This window comes from Struthio camelus, chromosome Z, assembly GCF_040807025.1.
Source record: "Struthio camelus isolate bStrCam1 chromosome Z, bStrCam1.hap1, whole genome shotgun sequence".
Classification (NCBI taxonomy): domain Eukaryota; kingdom Metazoa; phylum Chordata; class Aves; order Struthioniformes; family Struthionidae; genus Struthio; species Struthio camelus.
The window spans coordinates 42,081,038-42,099,791 of record NC_090982.1 but is presented as its reverse complement, the minus strand read 5'-3'; the positions used below and the strand labels follow the sequence as shown (position 1 = coordinate 42,099,791).

The 18,754-nt window shown below is 39.5% G+C and overlaps 1 protein-coding gene across 3 annotated transcripts in view; it reads left to right on the top strand.

The window, feature by feature from the left end:
- Positions 1–18,754, top strand: part of LOC138060836 (tumor necrosis factor alpha-induced protein 8) — a 67,751-nt gene that overhangs the window by 26,057 nt on the left and 22,940 nt on the right. The window contains exon 2 of one of the 3 annotated variants that reach the window (XM_068928492.1): positions 3,690–3,743. The exons of 1 other annotated variant lie outside the window; for it this stretch is intronic. In XM_068928492.1, coding sequence (XP_068784593.1) covers position 3,743 — 1 coding nt within the window. In that variant the 5' untranslated portion in view covers positions 3,690–3,742. Of the gene's footprint in view, positions 1–3,689; positions 3,744–18,396; positions 18,521–18,754 lie in introns of those variants that run through there. One more of the 3 variants, XM_068928488.1, reaches the window with a different exon arrangement.

Below are 18,754 nucleotides of genomic sequence, written 5' to 3'. Positions count from 1 at the left end.
TGTGATGGCATCAACTGACATAACATCTCATGCCAGACTCCACATAAATTATTGCAAAGTTGTCTACAATCCCTTACAATACCTGTGATCACAGTCCTGCCAAGGATTTTAAATTCCCTCTGAGCAGCGCAAGGCAGTACAGTGTTTTTAGGGGAATATCCATCCAGATTCAGATAGTGTGTAACTCTCTCCCTAGCTTGGGAGCACATCAGGATGGTTAAGGTACAGCATTTCCATATACCTCTGTGCAGGAGCTGCAAGCTGAAGAGAGTGGTCTTGCATTTTTCCGTTGAATCAACTGCTGTCATGCTTCGATGTTGACAGTTAACAACTATAATGTATCACATGAACTTTAATGAGGTCTTTCTCCTGTGTAAGAAAGTCGTTGACCTTTGGGCGATTATCTTACAAGATTTGGTTAAGGATCTGGACCGCTAGGGAGACATCAAGGGCCAAGGTTGAAGATAGAACATTTTGGATTAAGAGATTCCTAAGGCTAATCTTTCATTTTGTTTGTTTGTTTGTTTGTTTGTTTTAAAAAAGGCTATTTGTTTCCTAGGCAATTGGTTGTCAGCATCACAATTGGATGCTTTCCTTCTCCTTCAGTCTGAGATAAGAATTTCTACCAAGCCCTCTTCAAAAATGGTCAGGAATTCCCGAGTTTTTATGGTCACCAGGAGTACGCTGGGAGAGCTGTGGTTCCTGAGCCTGTTCCGTTTTGTAATCTGGTTTATTTCTGCCACATAAATGTGTGGGTTTCTCAGAACTATGAGGAACACTTGTCAATTCTAAGTGCAGTGTTAATCTATGCAAGTGGTAGACTATGTCTTCCTATCAGGTCTCAGTTAGGTTCCTTAGTATTTTCCGTTGCTCAGAGATACTGTTCCACAGGGCACCTTAATCAGGCAATGATGTCTCTTATAAGGGAACCTTTCAAGCGCACAAATGAGTGTTTTGCTGTTTCTCCTGGAAGAAAATGAGAGTGCATATGAATAAGCACTCCCCTTGAAGGAGAAAGGGAGGCTGTTTAATAGTCACCGCAGGTTACTCTGATTGCATTTTCCGTAGACACATTCATAGTCCTTTGTATTTCTGCCTCAGATCCTGTCTCATAGGAGAGTCATCATTGCCTGATTTGGAGAGCACTACGGTCTGTGGATGAAGTGAGGTAGTTTCTGGAATATTTCTAAACTGTGTACCAGATAGGCAGTTGTACAATATTGCTATCTCATTTTCTAATATATTGTGGTTTTTACAGACTAGAATGATACACAGACTTGGCTTAGACTGTTGAATATATTCACTGTGTCGACATTGAAAACAAACATTTGCCCTAAAAGTAACTGTCTTAATTTTCTTAATGAAACTGATCCCCAGCAACTTTGTAATTGCTAAAATGCATATAAAAGTAGAAATGCATATTTTATTTTGGGGTAGTATCTCATATCATAAATTCACTTAAACATCAGTCTTGCAAGTGCCTTCTCATATGGTAACTGTTGATTTTCAGTCACTAGCTAGCCTTTATCTTTCACGTTATCGCTAGCCTTGTTTTTGATGAAGCCTTATCAGATGCTTTGATCAATAGCTGGTCTCTGGTTTAGTGCAGAAACAAATGCTATTTATTTGTTGAAGGTTGGCAGATTTGCTCAGGATACAGGACGTATGGTTTCATTTGTCTTATTTAGTCAAAACAACATTTATGTCTTGTTTGAGTTTTAGTATAAAACACCTGTGAATAATTAACGGCCTTGTACAGCCAATTCTGGAATAGGTATTTGTAGTATCAGCATCTGCCATGTTTTTACTATACTGATACTATGTGAAATCAGTTTTGGTACTTTAAATCTTAAGGGGAATTTTTTTTTTTTTTTTAATATCTAAGGAGATTTGGAGAGGAGAATGCTACTAATTCCCCTAGGGATGTCAGCACACAGCCCTGGGTCAGATGCCAGGACCCCAGAAGAAGAGTTGGCCAGTTCAGATAGGATTCTCGACCACCAGTGTGTTAAGGAAGGGCTTACCTGAGCTTCAGCAGGAAATGTTGGCATGCAAGAGGTCTCAGTGGCTCTCCCAGTGAGGCATCTTAGTCTGAACAGAAAGACACTGCCTGTTTCACCCCAGAATTTGTTGCCTGGGAGTTTCACCTCTGGAAGGAAGCCTTTGGGTGGGTGGTGGTTGTTCAAAAATAATATAGAATTGTTTTTTTCTGATGATGATAAAGATCGAATTGTGTGGAGGTGCTAATAGATAAATTCAGACTAGAAATAGGTTGTGTATTTTTTTATGCTGAGGGTTGGATCTAAGAGATTTTGAAAACTTCAGATTTCAGCCAGTATTGAATATCTCAAAGCCAGTTCAGTTTTGATTTCATTTAGGAACCGTCTGGTGAAGAGCTATAACCGGTGCTTAGTTGGAGGTCGGATAAGATGATCATGAATCTCTGTGGTCTTCAAATACATTACAAAATACAATACATTACAAAAGTAATCTTTTAGTTGTTCTCAGATCTTTGTAGCCCAGACATTACTTAACTATGAACTATTTCTGTTTCCTCTTGTGCACATTGGCCTAGGTACCTCTATAGCTCTGCACAGAACTTCCAAGCTGTATTTAAAACACAAAAAGGAGATAGCATTTATACGTAACACTTACGGGAAGATCAGTGCTGATAGAGTCCATATTTCCAAGGAACTAGAAAACCAAATGGACAATTGATACCCCGCAGTTACTCATTTTTTGTGTATTGTCAATGGAGGTTCCGAGGGAGCCTTGTGGCCCGGGATGGTGTAGTGTCACACTGACATTTGCTATACCTTATTCTTAAAATTAAAACAATTCGTGCTGACTGTGTTTGTATGCTTCTTAAAAACGAAGCACAAAATACAAATTTTGATTAGCTGACTTTAAAAAAAATCTTTTTGGCAATATTTTTCTCCAAACAGCAGCAATATATTAAGAAAGATTTCTTTATTGTCCTTAACTGCTTGTATATTTTAATGCAGTAGGTTTTCTCAGTTCGGTATACATTCACTATTAAGTGTTTATATTTCATCTATTTCTAATTAGTATTAGAATAAATGCCAGAAACATGGTAAAATTCCCTATGACAAGGATTTTTTTTCCCAAGTAGTCAGTAGGGTCAAAGGTCTTGTTGCTGTTGATCAGGTAAATATCCTTGTGGTTTTTTTCCTCGTGCCTGTGATCTTGCAGCAAAGTTTTCTTTCATACTCAGTTTTGTTTTCTTTGATACATGAATACTCCACCTGCTGCTAGATTCCAGATATCTACCTGTGCAGAGTGCTGTGTTTAAATTCCTTAGGGATTTTGAAAAGGAATTAAATTATTTGGTCAGTGTCTGTTGAAGAAGGATCTCAACTTGATCACAAGCTTGAAGGTCAGTCCACATTTACAATATAAACTGCAGAATGAAAAACCACAGAAGATTATCAAACCAAACTCTCAGGAAACAGGGAAACATGACAGCTTTAGTATTTTTGTTGCCCAAACATGTTCACTGTTTACTGTTAGGTAAGGTTTTGTTGACTTTTTTCTGATGTTAAAAATACATTTTGTTATGTGGGTGTTGGAATGATCTGTTTTGGGAAGGCACTGTGTTAGCTTAGAGTCAAATATATTTGTAGCCTGGCCTCCTAATGCTACATTTCACCTCTGCTTTTCCTCTCTAGATCTCTCTAGATCTGCTGCTGTTTTCCACTCACAGTCAACTCAGCTGAGATCAAGTAAGCTTGTTTGGATAAAACAATCCAATCTGAAGGAAATAGTTTTCTTGTTAAGTGAACGTATAAGCTTTCTACTGAAAAGATGTTGTTTTAGTGCTTTCAGTTAATGCATTCTTTAGTACTGTTATTTTAGTTTCCAAGTTATGTCATGGGAAGATAAATAGCTCATGTCTGATGGAGCTCATGTAAATGATGGAGACTTATTCAGTTTTACTTAGAGAGAAAAAAACATTGGCTAATCAAAATGTTGAGGAAAATCTTACCTACCTAAGTAGTATTGGGAATGTTTTGAGCGATGGTAACTCCTGTTTGATCTTTTTTTCATAGGGAACGTGAAATCCTTTCTACTTTCATTTAGGATATAATGTTTTTGAGGAAACCAGGAAGTAGAGAATATACATTTCATGTTTGCTTTTATTTTCTCAGACTTCTGTAGACGTCATAGGGAGATGTCTCTAAGGTAGCCCAACACTGATTAAACTAGACTATCATAATTGTCTTATATTTTGTCAGTATGTCCACAGTTCAACTGGATTTGAAAAATACGATTTTAGTTGACATTCACCAACAAAATGTGAATAATATTCAAGAAAAAAAGCATCACTTTGTGGTTTTTTTTTTTCCTAAAATAATCTCTGCCCTATAGTGCGCACAGAAAGGACTATTGGCCAATTTTTGATAAATTTTCCTTTCTGCCATTTGAGTTGCTCATAATTTTCAAAATAATTTTACTTTCATATGGAATTAGTGAGACTTTGTCTTTTCCTGGAGGTGGCTTAAAGAAAGCAATAACACTTGGGAGTGTTTTACCGATTTGCAGAAAGCTGTGTGTGCAGTCTTGATATAGGCCATTTCCTGATTGCGATGGGGAACCCAATCTGACCTCTTCACAGTTTCTGACCTTTTGGTATCAGCGTGTTTCACAATCTTGTGTCACCATGGGCAGGAGGTCAGCCAGGTTCCTGGTGACGGGGAGGGGAGGGCTGGAGTCACCTCTCCCTCCCCACTGCCAGCGCCTGCTCCCCTCCCACCCAGTACCTTGCCTGGTGCCTGGGCCCTGCGTCTGCCTGGCCTCTGCCCCCGCAGGAAAATCCCTTCTCCCGCTTGTCTCCTAGGGCAGCCTGGGTGCCTCTTTCCTCCAGCATCCCCTGTGTTTCATCCACCCGTGAAACAATTCTGCTTGTCTGCTGAGAGGAAAGACAGCTGCTAACTTTGGAGCTCCTCCCGATACAGCAGGTGCATGATCCTGTTCCTGGAAAGGGGAGCAACAGGGTAGGGTACGGAAAAGGTACAAATGGAGCAGGGCTGAGCCACATCAGCCCAGGCGGAAACTGAGGGCGAAGGAGGTACACCGTGAGTATCACAGTCACATCAATACCTTGCAGGATACCTATTTAGCCTGCTTTTAAAGTCATGGAGCCAAGTTGTTATCACTATATCATCCATTGCACTGTTATCTGGACATTGGTGTCCTGTAGTACAAAATAGAAGTCTTGCCATAGCTAGGGTTTGGGGGGAAAAAGGATAAATGTTCTCTACTGCTGCCTGATGTCAACACATATAACTTGATCTCACGTGATGACCGCTACATTAAAAATGTTTGGTTGTCATGAATGTCCGGTTTTGTATGAGTTGCAGGATGAAATTTTAATATGTGGGGGTGTGCAAAGCATGGCAACGTTTTTTTTTTTATCTGCACTTCAGCTTTGCCCGTCCTATGTCATTTTGGTAGCTGAAACAAAAGCCAAGCCTGAAGACCTGCTATTTTGGAGGCGCTGTTGCCACCTAGTGGCATTGGCCCGAAACTAACAATAAATGCTCCGTGGCCTAAGTCAGTTGCTGACAAAAATCACAAGTGAAAATGATTTGTCAGCTCTGGAAGCTGGTGGCTGTGCTGCCCAGGGCTCCTGCAGGCAGGAGGTGGGAGCAGGCTTTCATCACATGGTTGAACACAGACAGGGAAAAGAGCCTCATATTCGGCCACTCCTCCTGAGCTGTTAATATATCTTTTTCCTATTTTACAATAGAGGATGAGATCACACATCGAGGTTCACATCTGTGGAAGACATAGGTTGTCAGATGGGAGTTCTTATAAAAATGCCAAGTCGCGTATGAACATGTAATACATTTGCTAGTGGTGGCAGAATGTGTGGATGGTCTTCTGTTTTTTGTCTTTCCCCATTTACTCTCCAAAATGACCAAAGATACTAACTCCTGTATATATTGAGTCTCAAATTATGGAAACACACTGTGAAGTGCTGAGACTTTAAACAAATTATAGCAGTGCACCTCCAACAGATGAGCCACCTAGGCAGTTAACCATCTTAAGGCTGTGCTGTAATTCAGCTTTCAATGAACAAGATGTTGAACAAATAGACTAGTCAGTGTCATTCAGATTTTGTTACTTATGTCTCTTTCTTGCAAATAGTTTGTGAAGGTCTTGGAATAATCCTATGGAGTGGTATTAGGTCTGGGTCAGTACAAACTGAGTTATTTCTACTAGTACAACATTCTAAGAACTGAAGAATGAATTTTCTGTAAAGTGGATGAAACACTTTGAGTTGCACTTTCTTTCATTAAACAAACTTACTTGGGCTTCAGCTAAAATTTCTCTCTTTTTTTTTTAATTGCATCTCTTAGATGCAGTCAATCAAAATCCATGTTGACATTCCAATGGAATGCTAACATGCCAAACATTAGAGTTAACACCTAAAATTTATCTACGTTGCTCACTAGCGTAAGCCTCTTTAATATCCAGAAAAATGAGCAAACTGTGAATGACAGTCACTGAGAATGCTACTCTTTCTTTGTGAAGAACCTGGCTATCTCTTGGCAAAACACGCAGTAGAAGATGCGGTGTTATTAGTGACTACTCTTAACTCTAATAGCTATTCTTCCTTAACGATTGCACAGAAGTACTGTCTTAGAAATGAAAGTTAAAGTAACAATTTCAGAAGTATCTATATCTCATTTTGTAAGTGAATGTTGGACTTGTGAGGCTAACTCTTCAAAAGGCTTGGTGCACCTTACTCACTCCTGAGGCAACTGCGTTGTCCCCTCCCTGTCTGGTCATTCCTCCCCTTCATCAGCCTCCCCTTCATGCCAGCATAAATGCTCATATGGCTGTGCAGCAGGGCACAAGATCTGAGAGCTAATTTAGGTTAAAATTCTACTGACCAAAAAAAAAAAAAAAAAAAATATATATATATATATATATATATATATATATATATATAAAAAAAAGGTTAGCTTTAACTGGGATCTTCCTTTGGGGGACACCGCATGTCTACACTAGCATGGCAGGTGGAGAGGAAGAGCAAGATGATGCTGCTTTTTCAGACAGTCACTCTGGCTTAGACCAGTCTATGATGCTGAGCTCTTCTTTAGTTCTGAAAAAACCACCACAGACCAGGATAAGTGAGTGCTGAAAATTTTCATTTTAAGGCTGCTATGAATGATCTTTTTTTAATTTATGCTTGGGGTACAGGAACCAGTTTTTCAGCACTTGTTCAGAACAGTCCTACCTGCCATGTTCCGAAAAGAAGTGCAATTCTTACAAGTATTTTTTCCAAATTCTTAATGTGAGTTCAGTCTAAACTTTAGGCAAATAATAGATTGATTTAAAACCAGATTGGAACATGCAGAAATCAATATGGCTCTTTGAATGAGCAGCACGTAATTAGGTACATCTCACTTGTGAATGTAAACTGAATTTTTAAAGAATAAACTCTGCTTAGATTTAATAACCATTTAAATGCCCCTTGTAATCTCTCTTATTTAAATTTGAACTAAAAGGAGGTCATTCTCCTAGCTTGGTATTTTTATTGTTTTATTTGATTTGAAATTTTATCTAGACAAGATTGCACTTGATAGGCAAGTGATGTTTTTAGCCTTTGCATGATTAACAACTGTGGTGTCTAAAAGAAAAAGGGCATAGTTTGATTGTTACATATTAGCAAAACACTTGGATTGTTAAATTGAAATTGGACCACAGCCCTCACAAGCTGAGACACGTGTTTTCCCGTATATATGTTGGTTGTTTTTTATATGAACAAGAACTTTGCTACTTTAAGATAACATTCAGTATGCTGTTCTGTCAGGATCACTACAACACCTTTTAAAAGAGAAAAAATGTACCATGTTAGCCATGAACTCCAGCAGGATTGTTTAAATCGTACCATTTTTAACAGTCATTCAGCGACTTTGTTTTCAAAGTGGCTGAATTTATGGCTCTTTTGTCTTTTGGCTATGTAATATTAGATTCTCTAATTTTAATTAAAATGCATCCTTTTAATTAAAATTGTTCCAGCACTATATTTTGATGCGTAAGTATCTGGCAATACCTCTTTTCCTACATCTTGCTGAGAGCATATCTGGCTTAAGTATCTCTTCTTATTCTCTGTGGTCAAGCTTTTGGTCTCTGTGTAGCATATTTATTCCCCAGTAATCTAGGGAATCTAGTGACACTTCTATGCATTTTCATTTTCTCATACAGGTTTTCGTGTGTTAGTAATTTTGGCATTCTGCTCCTCAGATTTCTTCTTAGACCTTTCCTTCATTGTGCAAAGGAAACACACACATTGCGTGTGTGTGTTATATGTCTTATAATAACACAACCATTTCATATGAATTTTACCATGAACTGTCTCTGGGGAGCTTTTTTTTGTGTGTATCACAAAAATCTTAAATTCAACTCAAATCTACTGTATTCTTTTATCAGATTGCAGGGTTCCACATTCTTATCTCTGTTTTTACTGGTCACTTCATCGGTGCCTGATTCTTTATAATGGTGTCTTTTACTTGGAATAACTATCTTGGCAGTAATGACCACTGTACGCTTTTTTTAAAGGAAGAATTAAAGCCAGAAATGTAATTTTTAGTGTCTGGAGAAATAGCGCTATAAACCTGCATCTGTAACTGTTGCAGTTCTTGGCGCAAGTCCCTCAAAAGACAGTGAACTTTGAATACGTGATTTTTATCATGTCCTCTGTGATCTTCTGAACATTTAGCAAATATTATTGATTGTTGCCTACTTGTGTGTAGCAACCAAGTCATTTAATATTATTCAACATGTTTGGTCGTGATAAATTATGCTATACTTTCTCCTGCAATGAAAGCTTTGTCGGTAACTGCTAGATAAATAAGTGTGCTTGTCAGTGCATGGTATTTACTTGGCTACTGTAAAGCCATCATGTTATCAGTGGTTTCATAGAAGATCATACTTGCAGTCACGGCAACAGCATTATATGGAATTCATATCTCTTCAGATCATAGTGTTGCTCTAGGTGTGAATTTGCAAAGTTGTTTGGGAAGGAAAATAGGTAGGCCATCATTGAAATTCATTAGCAGTCATGTAACGTGGCAGGATGCTGTTTCATGACAACGATCCTGGTCGCAACGATCCTGCTCGCCTGGAGGCCCAAAGGTGCGGATCAAGCTACTGCAGCCTTCAATGTACTCAGCCCCCGCGCTGTGCTGAGGCTGTGCTGTCGTTGAAATATAGGACTGTTAGTAGCAGATTGCTCATGAAGAGAGTTGCATTTTGAGACTAAGTTTCCTCACCTTTTTAACCACAGAGCTTCTGAAAATCCCTGGCAGCAGTTTAGAAACAATTTGTTATCACTGTTTGTAAACCAGAAATCTGTGGCAACATATTTGTAACAGTGATTTGGGTTTGGAAGATCCATACTGCACAGTAGTCTTTGCAGTGTGCAAAGTGGTTACTATTATGCTGTCTTCTCAGGCTGTCAACGTTGGAAAAACACTATTGTGACATTACTGTGCTATTGCAAATGCTCTTGGCATTGTTGGGGTATTGCGTATATGGCCTTTGTAAGCTATACGGATGAGACTAACAGGACCTTCAAATTTCATAATAAAGTTATGTCTAATCTTAGTCAGGCAAGCTCAACTTTGAGGCCTTTTGTGTGTGTATACCTTCTTACCCTCCCTGTGTTACTTGTCTATCTGAGGGAGAAAAGTTGAGGTCAAGAGTCTGGACAAGGTAAGTTTTACGCAGTCCATATGGAAACCAAGACTGGTCCTCTGCATGCTGCTTGACAGCATTGCATTTCTTCCTACACTTGACTTGGTGGGCTCATTTTGAATCCATTTACCATTCTGTGCTACTGCTTATCCTGCCAGTTTGGTGATTAGGCAGCAGGTCGTTAGATGCATTTTTGCACCACTTACTCTTGTGGTGAAGCCCCTGATATTGCTTACTTTGACTGAAAGCTGTGCCCGCAGTAAGATGTGTCTTCCTGTGGCACTGCATTTGCGTGCTTTGCTCTTGCCATTTGGAAATGAAAGGACAAACCAGGCCTCCATGAACTACTAGCAGGATGAGTGTGGATGCTGAAGGAGAGGAAATAGGCAAGGAGGATAGCACAGAGGGAGGAAACAGAATGAAGCAAGGGAGGCTGAGCAGAATGCAGACTCATTTGGAGGATCACTCACTGGGGCTTGGGGCTGGACTTCTTATAATTTAACCACATGATAGAAACATAGGCCAGAGTAGCATCTGTTGGTCTGCCCAGTAGCTCAAAGTATTGCAAGTGCCTCAGCAAGTGGCTTGAGCAGCATTGTGCGAGTCAGTATGAAAACTGTCATGCAAAGTGGAAAAACAGGGTTAATGATAAAGCTAGGATCAGCCTTATCAGCAAGGATTTAATTCTCATATTTTTCAAATTTGTAGATTGAGCTTGTAGATTCCACCTGGCTAATGCTTTGGTTAATTTTGTCTCTCTCGCTTTCACTGGACTGAATTTTCCTAAGATGAAAACAGTAGCCTGGTATGTGGTGTATGTGCCTTAAGATAGATTGTTTAAAGGCTCCACACAGTAGATAAGAGATGTTACAATTACGCTGTTATATTAAAACACTGAACACTGCATGCTGAAAGCACTAATATTTTGACAGTAAGCAAAACCTGAGCACCGTCTGGATTATCTTGGTATATGTGGTTTTTATGGTGAAAGATAATAAAACAAATAGATCTTGGGAGTAAAGTGTGGCTATAGCAACAACAGATGGGTTATTGCATCCAGTTCTTTCAGTTACGGAACTGTATAAACCATGCCAACATTGCACAGCTAGTCAAAAGTCCTCTTTTAATGTAAAATAAAATTAAATCCCAAGCTGGCAAAATTGCGTAAGAGCTGGAATTTGTTTTTGCTGCACTTGTGTACATGTTACATTCTCTTTTGCAATAATAGAAGTGACACAACTGCTGATGGTGTTCTCTACCTCTGAGTTAAGAAATAACTTTAAAATAGCTTTTTGATTTGCTGATTTGAATGTCTGTGTGTAACTGTTTAAGTGCAGAACTGAAAGCAGAACAACTTGGATATAGTGCAAGAAAACTGAAAATCTAGGGTTTCTTTCTGTAACTCTGTGCTCCTCTCTCCACTTTTCCTCTCCCTATGGCATGGACTGATGAAAAATGCTTTGGCTTCTAGAAATCACAATTGCAATGTAGAGAGACTTACAAAATAATTCTGCTGTTGGCAACTGGAGTTGAACTTCCTGGAGCAGCCTTTGGGTTTTTTGACCATCTCTGTAGAAGGGTGATGTAAGAGTAAATAAAGCAACAATCAATGCAAATAGAGCAATGACTAACAACTAACTGTTGTTATTTTTTCCTGTATTAGTTTGTCCCCTTGACGCATGGCAAACAGCATTTAGTAGAGGATTAACATTGTTTATTTATTTAAATCATTTCTCCTAGAAAAATTCTCTTGTAAATTCAGTCTTCCTCTCAATTGTTGTCGCTCTTCTGAACTGTTCCTGGTTAGTTAAAATCTCCCTGGAAATTGTATCCAGAACTGCTTTTAATCCTGTAGGAGCAGAGTTCTCTGGTAGATATTTGGAGGTAAGGTATGATTCTTCCACAGAAGTACAAAATCTTTATTATTGAACTTGAGGAATTCAAATACATAAGGTTTAGAGTTTTATGGGACTGCAGGCTAATGAAAGAAACAGTAGAATTGTATGCAGAAGCAGATGACATTAAGCAAGGTTTTATTTAAAAGAATATTTGATATTGACCCATACACTATCCTATTTCTAATCCTGCTGAACATTGTTGTTGTCTGAATTTTCTTTCACGATAATTCTACAAAAAATATTTGTAACTATATGCAAATACATTCTACTCCAAGAAGCGTCCTCAGAATTACTAGCTAGCAGTTCATGAAAGCTTTTTGCAGAACTTAATTCTATGAATTTCTCGTTCCACAAATCCATTAACTGTATAAACATAGGTGGGAAGAGTTCATGAATCTGTAAAAGGAAAGCTGATTTATCAGTCTACTGTCTCTTGCATTTGTTTCATTAGTGCTTTAATACTTTACAAATAATACCATATAATCTCTTTTTCCTTGTCATATTCCAGAAATGATTTGGCTAATTTATAGGCGTTTTGTTTTCTGCCAGCCTATCCTGGGAAAAATGTCTAGAGAAAGAAATTAAATGCAAATTCTGTATTTATTTCAGGAAGTGATTGATTCTGCAATCAGTTTTTTTTTTTCCTCTGGCAGTTCTGATTATCTTGCAGCAATCTGTTTCTGAACCTTTACTTCATCCTAAAATTTGGTGGTGCTTTTGGAGATGTGGAATTAGGTTAGCAATCAAAGACTTGGAAGTATACAACTCTCTAGTATTTCATAACATCATCAGATCCTAGAAACTTTTTTTTGCACATAAGCCATCGCTTTTGGTGGTTTTCCACTGATCATAGTTGCTCACTAGTTAATGCAAGATGGCTATCTCATTGTGGAGAAGCAGCAATTATAAAACAGATTGACCTCTTTAGCACGTATGCGCTAAACACTCAAGCAGACTAGGCATTAAGGTTTCTGGTCAGCCTTATTTTGTAAAACCTGTGTTGCTCTAGGGAGACAGGCTCTGTTGTACCTGTAGTTTTTTAACTCTATTTTTTGCAGGAATCTGAGAACAATCTGTTAATAAGGTCTGTCTCAGTTCTTCAAATAAAAGTAAAAAAAAAAAAAACTTTCTGTACCTATAATGCCAAGCAGTAGATAATTCGAAGTGGCTCCAAGCTATTTTTGAAACAAATTACTCACCTAACTGCTGCTGATGTCAAACGTGTGTTAAAACAGGGACTGCGGAGAGCTGACACCTGGCAAAGTGAAAATCCATGTAAGTTCGGAAGTTGCCTGTTCAGGGAATAAGTCACCTCTGCGTTTGGTGAGTGGTGCTGCGCTGCCTGAGCTGTGGGCACAACCAAGGAGAGCGAGTAAAATGGGGGGACCAAGGAAGCATGCGAACCCTGCCTCCCAGTTGCTTCTGCCTCTAGCAGTGTTATTTTAGCTGTGATGACAAAAGGATGCAAGAGCTGAGAGATGTGTCTGTCGGGAGGGAGAATGTCTTTTCTTGCAGCAGTTCATCCTTGCTGTCAAGCCAGCATCATGAAGTCTGAAGGGAGAGGCCTAACTAAGGATACTGCTGCCCTCGGCAACCTTGCCTCCCTGATCCGTGTGCAGCAGCAGCACACCTGCATGATGCGTGTGTGCAGAACGCACACAACAGCGATACATGTATGCACCAGCAGAGGGGTAGGCAGTGAGATGCGGCTGGGAGATGCCTGGTGGGTCTGGCTTTACCCCGCAGGAGGGGGGCAGCGCCACCACAGGCAGCGGCCCAGTGCTGGGAGATCTCAGTGCACTGTAGGGAGACGCAAAAGCACAGCAGAGGGCAAGAAAAGACAAATTTCTCCTATTTTATTAAATCTATGCATCTGAAAACTGTGCAGTTATGGACTGCTTGTCTGAAAAAAGTTGTAATGATACTGGAGAAGGATACTGAGAACGACCAACGCGGCAAGCCAGAGGCAAATTTGTATGTTGTCTTTGACACTTAATCAATTGGTAACGTCTAGAGAAAGTGAAGAGATGCTTAGCAAAAAAGTTTACTACAGTTAACTCTTTGATGGTGTGTCCGGGCTTTTGAATTTAACTTTGTCCCCTTTTTTTGCCCCAAACTTTTGTCTAAAGACTTGTGCCATTTTTCTGAGATATTATATATGCCTTATTGCTGCTCTGATAGGGTTGCACGTTGGAAGATTCCACAGATGTGTGCAGAACAGATCTATTGCACTTATTTCTGCTTCGAAAACCTTGGATCAAGATACCACAGTCTCGCATCTCATTCCTTTTCAGATCGTCAGTTTGAGCAAAACTCAAATATTCCAGAATTATGAAATTATGACATGCAATTAGGGTGACAGATGCCACATAGTATCATTATGTTTTGCAGCTGATGCACATCACGAAATAATAGGACTTGTGACTGCTTTAGGACGGTGTCGAATGTCCTTGTCCTATCGGAAACTTATATTGAGGTGAGGGGCTAAGGCAGAGATCTCATTTTCTTACCTGTAATCCACTCCCCTTGAGGAGTACCAGAAGTTGAAAATTAGTCAACACATAACCCTTGTATCAGAAGCCGGTACAGTTATTGGGGTTATGGAGGAGAGAAGGTTCTGGGGTAAACTTCCTTTTATATTACTACAATTGCTAAATTGCAAAATTTTAAGTAATCCCTAGGTTATACACATGCAAGTAGAGTATCCTCCTTGAGCAGCGAGTTTACTGCATGAAAACAGCTCTGCACTTGCTACTTTTTTCAGCTCTCTAGCCCTCCATGGGACAGTTCAGGGCAAAGCTTACTTTCTCATTGCAGTGATCACATAGCATTCTCATTTACCTTGCCCTTGACAGCTTATGGGAAAGAAAATCTCTTTGGCATGGCTGTTGGCATAGCATAAAGAAATCACAGCTGCAGTTATGAGTACTGACTCTCTCTCAAGGCACCTGTGCTTCTTTTTCTTTTATCACAGCTGAGAGTGAGGCTGGGAAACCCAGATTTCCTCTACCACAATAAAAGTGCTGTCATGTGGCTTCAAATAGTTCAGTACAGCTGTAGCCAGCAGAAGACATGCAGTTGGCTCATAAAGAGAAAATGATTGGTGGCTATTGTCTATAGCAGGGAGTTCAAGTTGGACATGTACCTTATTGTTGTTTTTTAAGAAGTTGGCAATCCATTTAAGCTGACATTCTGGAAGAGCAAAACTTACCACCAAACGACTTTAACTATGTTAACCAAAGATGGAAGATGTTCTTTTTTTTTTTTTTTGGCATGAATATATAATGTCTGCAATGTTATATTACGCCTTCCTTCTCTAGAACTACTGTATGGCCCTGTGGTTTTTTGCAGTAGCAAATTTGTTCTCGCCTCCATGGCAGCTGCCTCCTCTCGAAAGCTTCTTCCTGATCCTTTTCCTGTAGTAGGGCTGCTTCCTCTTTTTTGTAAACCAAAACATTACTGTCTGTTTTGATATTTAAGTATTAAGCCTCAGTGTCGTCTTGGCAGACATTGCTAGACTCTTTTGGACCTTCTATAGTTTTCATTATTTTAAAAATTTATGAAAGATGTAATAACACTTGCTGCCTGTATCTCTATTAAGAAACTGCCCGCGTACGCAGAGGTGACTACAAGTGCTTTGAGAAACAAAACATGGGCAAGATTTTAAGGTGGATAGGGGAGGTACTTCCCGAGCTTCCCCTCCTTCAAGAATGCCCCGTATATTGCAGTAGTAAGGCAAGGCCTTCTACAACTTCTCTGTTGTGTATGTGGCGTTCTGGCATTAGTGTTAGCAGAAATAGGGACTTTTAGGTCACTTACAACAGAACTTTTTTATTTAAGGAAGGAGTGTATGAAAGACAACACTTTGCTTTATACTCCTTGTCCTATCCAGCGTCGTGATTTTTAGACTTTTAACCACTGAAAATCCGTGTGCAAACCCAATTTTTGTGTGTGTTCTGCCATACAGTTTAGATTTATTTTTTATTTGTTTATTTTTATTTTTCTCTGAGCATTCTGGCCTTCCCTCTGAGATGGTGTCTTTCCGAATGAGAGAACATGTGGTGGATTTTAAGCCCTTCATTTTAGGAAGTTATTCCCCCTGCCCAAGAGAATCTATCCAATGAAATCTGTTTTTGCCGACAGAGTCTATTTTTAGAGTTTTGTCATTCTTTGTTTTGTCCTTCTCATACCATATCTCATTCAGAGTTCACAATTAAAAGAGTTTTTTAAGCTTCCAGGCTTACCACAGTATTGTCTCTTGCCTGTGCAAGAGCATCGTCCGCTGAGTCTCTATTTATTTTTTACTTTATTCTGTTACTTACGCTGGAGTTTGAAGACTGTTCATCAGGTACAGACTCCGAGGAGGATAATGCCCCAATAAGCTTCTGCCGTTAGAAGTCACTATTTATCAAAAGACTGGAAAATTGCCTACCTATACTGTCTTGGGGCTGCTTGGAGTCTTTTCAGCTGGCAGATGTGTTTTTAAGAAGTGTTAACAACCAAATGAGAATATAAAAAAAAAGTTTGTAAAGTCTGAATGGCAACCCTGTACGCAAAAGGAACAGAGCTGGGTATGGAGATGCAGTCTGGACTCTGTAGAAAAGAAACAAATCAGAATAATCGGATTTTTCTCGTCTGTGTTCGGAGTTCTCACGTGCCCGAGAGATTCTAGAAATCTAAAATGGCAAAACTTCCTGAGATTTAACTGTAAGGCTCATTATCTCTCCTTGTTTATCTGTCATCTACAATAGGAGAAAGACATCTATTGTGTGAATCTATTTATGGAAGGCTCCTGATACCAGATTATATTCTGGCTTTTTTATTTCCATACCAACACTGCCTTTAATCAAGGGACCCCAAAGGCTATTGCAGTTAACCTTGGCTAAAACTGTGTTTCTTCCTGTTCCTCTTCTGTTCCGTGTGGGTTTTTTTGAGTGGTTTCAATCTACTATCCAGTAATTACCCCAAACCAGTGTTTGGGGAGCAGGAAGATGTGGAAGAGTAATATATATATATATATATTTTTTTTTTGCTTGAAAATATGGCTTCTTTAGCTAGACCGGTGTTGTAACTACTTTTCTTCTGTGGTGCCATTTACATTAATACTCCCTTTTTCAGTCTGTGTGCTTTGAAGGATGCAACTGCTGTACTTTGCAACACCGTGCTAGGTAATAAGGCCTGTGGAAGGCAGTTAGCTTCTTGAAAAGTGTCTGTAAGAGACCTATAGAGTTGTGCTTATTACAGATAAAAATATTTCAGCGTCATCAAGAAGCTTCAACTGAAATGAGATCTGTCTGTCTTAGGCACAGCACAGGCAGAAGGATGTAGCAAAAGGCAGTCCTTGCTCTGAATAAAAACACTCAAAACAGGACAAAAATTACTCACATTCTGAAATATTCCTTACCCTGATTCACAAAGCAAATTTGCCTTGGTTGAAGCGTTCATACCTCCCTTCCTGACTCCCTGCCTTTTGCTTACGAGAGCATCCTTCTTACCTGCAATGTAAACTTTACGTTACTTACAGATACGCTTTAATGGATGTGGCTGAATGCTGCAGTCAGAAGCGTGCAAAGAATTTTTTCAAGGCACACCGAAATTGTGATGGGAGCTTTGGCACTTTCTGATTTCATCTGGAAATACACTTATTCCTCCTTGGCTAGACTCCAGTAGCACGATCACTAATTGCTTGTAGCATTACCCAAAGACCCTCCAAACCCCTTCAGGGGTGCATGTTTAACCCTATTAGGAGGAATCCTGCCCCCGCAGAGCAGCGGTTTGCATGCCTGTGCTGGCAGTGCCGTCAGCACTTCTCTTGAGAGCTCACGCCTCTGCCTCTGTGCCTGAGCAATAACGTTTCCACGGAGGTTTTGTTCTCTGTGCTGTACTAAAAATATAGCAAAGCAATAAATAAAAGATGTTTCCTAGCTATCCTGGGGTTTTACTGAAGACCGTGCCAATCAGAAAATAGGCTTCCAAATAATTCCCACTGCTTTTGTGCTGAAGGCTTATGTCCTGTTCATAACTTCTATTGTGTCCCTAGTTAGGGGAGAGCTGTAAAATGTACCCGTTCTCTTGCTGTGCTGTAAAACAATATTGTATAAAATGCCTTTAAAAACAATGATCTTTATTAATACGTGGGGGGGTCTATAGCACAAAGGAATCAAATAGTTTTTTCAAGAATTAGAGACAAATTGCTCCTGTCACGGTAGATAGCACCAAGTGTTGAACATGGTGAAGGAAAAAGTAAAATAATTCTTCAGCTTTCGCTTAAACTCCCTAAAAGAAGGCTGCTGCTTTTCATCCTTTAAGCATTTATTTAGTCATCCTATATTAGTCAGTACAATTGCAGATGCTGCAGAACTAATTCTAGATAGCAACTAGTGTTGATAAGTACAGTTCAGACTAAAAAAAAAAGATTTAAATTACATTTTACTGCAGGATATCAGAGCTCCAATCTGTTTGTCAGTCACCGCAATCAGACACTGTTCCACGCTCAGGGTTTTTTTGGTCTCATATGCTTGCTTTCTCATACCACGTTGGCAAGCTGCAACAAGTAAAACTCCACCCTTTCTACAGACTAAAAGACTAGGGGGAATAAAATGCATAAATGGCAACTGCTGGCAAGGAAAATGAGTTTCTGTTAAGGTGCTGTTTTTCCAGACAGTTGCTTGTATGCAGTTCAGAAGGGGGCGGACTCCTTTTCACGTAGCTTAGCTGTGATTTGTTGAATTCGCAGACTTTTCCCCTTAAAATCCCAACCTCCCCCCCCCTCCTTTTTTTTTTTGCCTTTGCGAAGTTGACTTGCTGCTTCTCAAAGCTCACGTCAGCTGTAATCTGGTCTGCAGTGAGTTACACTGACACCATGAGTTTGGAAGCTGATGAATCCAAGGAAGGTATGATTTAAAATATTTTTAAAGGCCTCCGTTAAAGGAAAAATACATCTAGTATCGTCAGAGCTGCTTTTGTGAGCCAGAAGACAGCATGAGTGAGAGTTTCTGCTCGCTTTAGCTTTTGCTTGTTGAAAGGGGAGGGAAAATGTCTTGGCAAAATCATCTGAAGAATTTTCTTTAGATTTCACTGGAAATGAAATCACCAAAGTGTTGACACCAGGGATATCTTATGTCTGT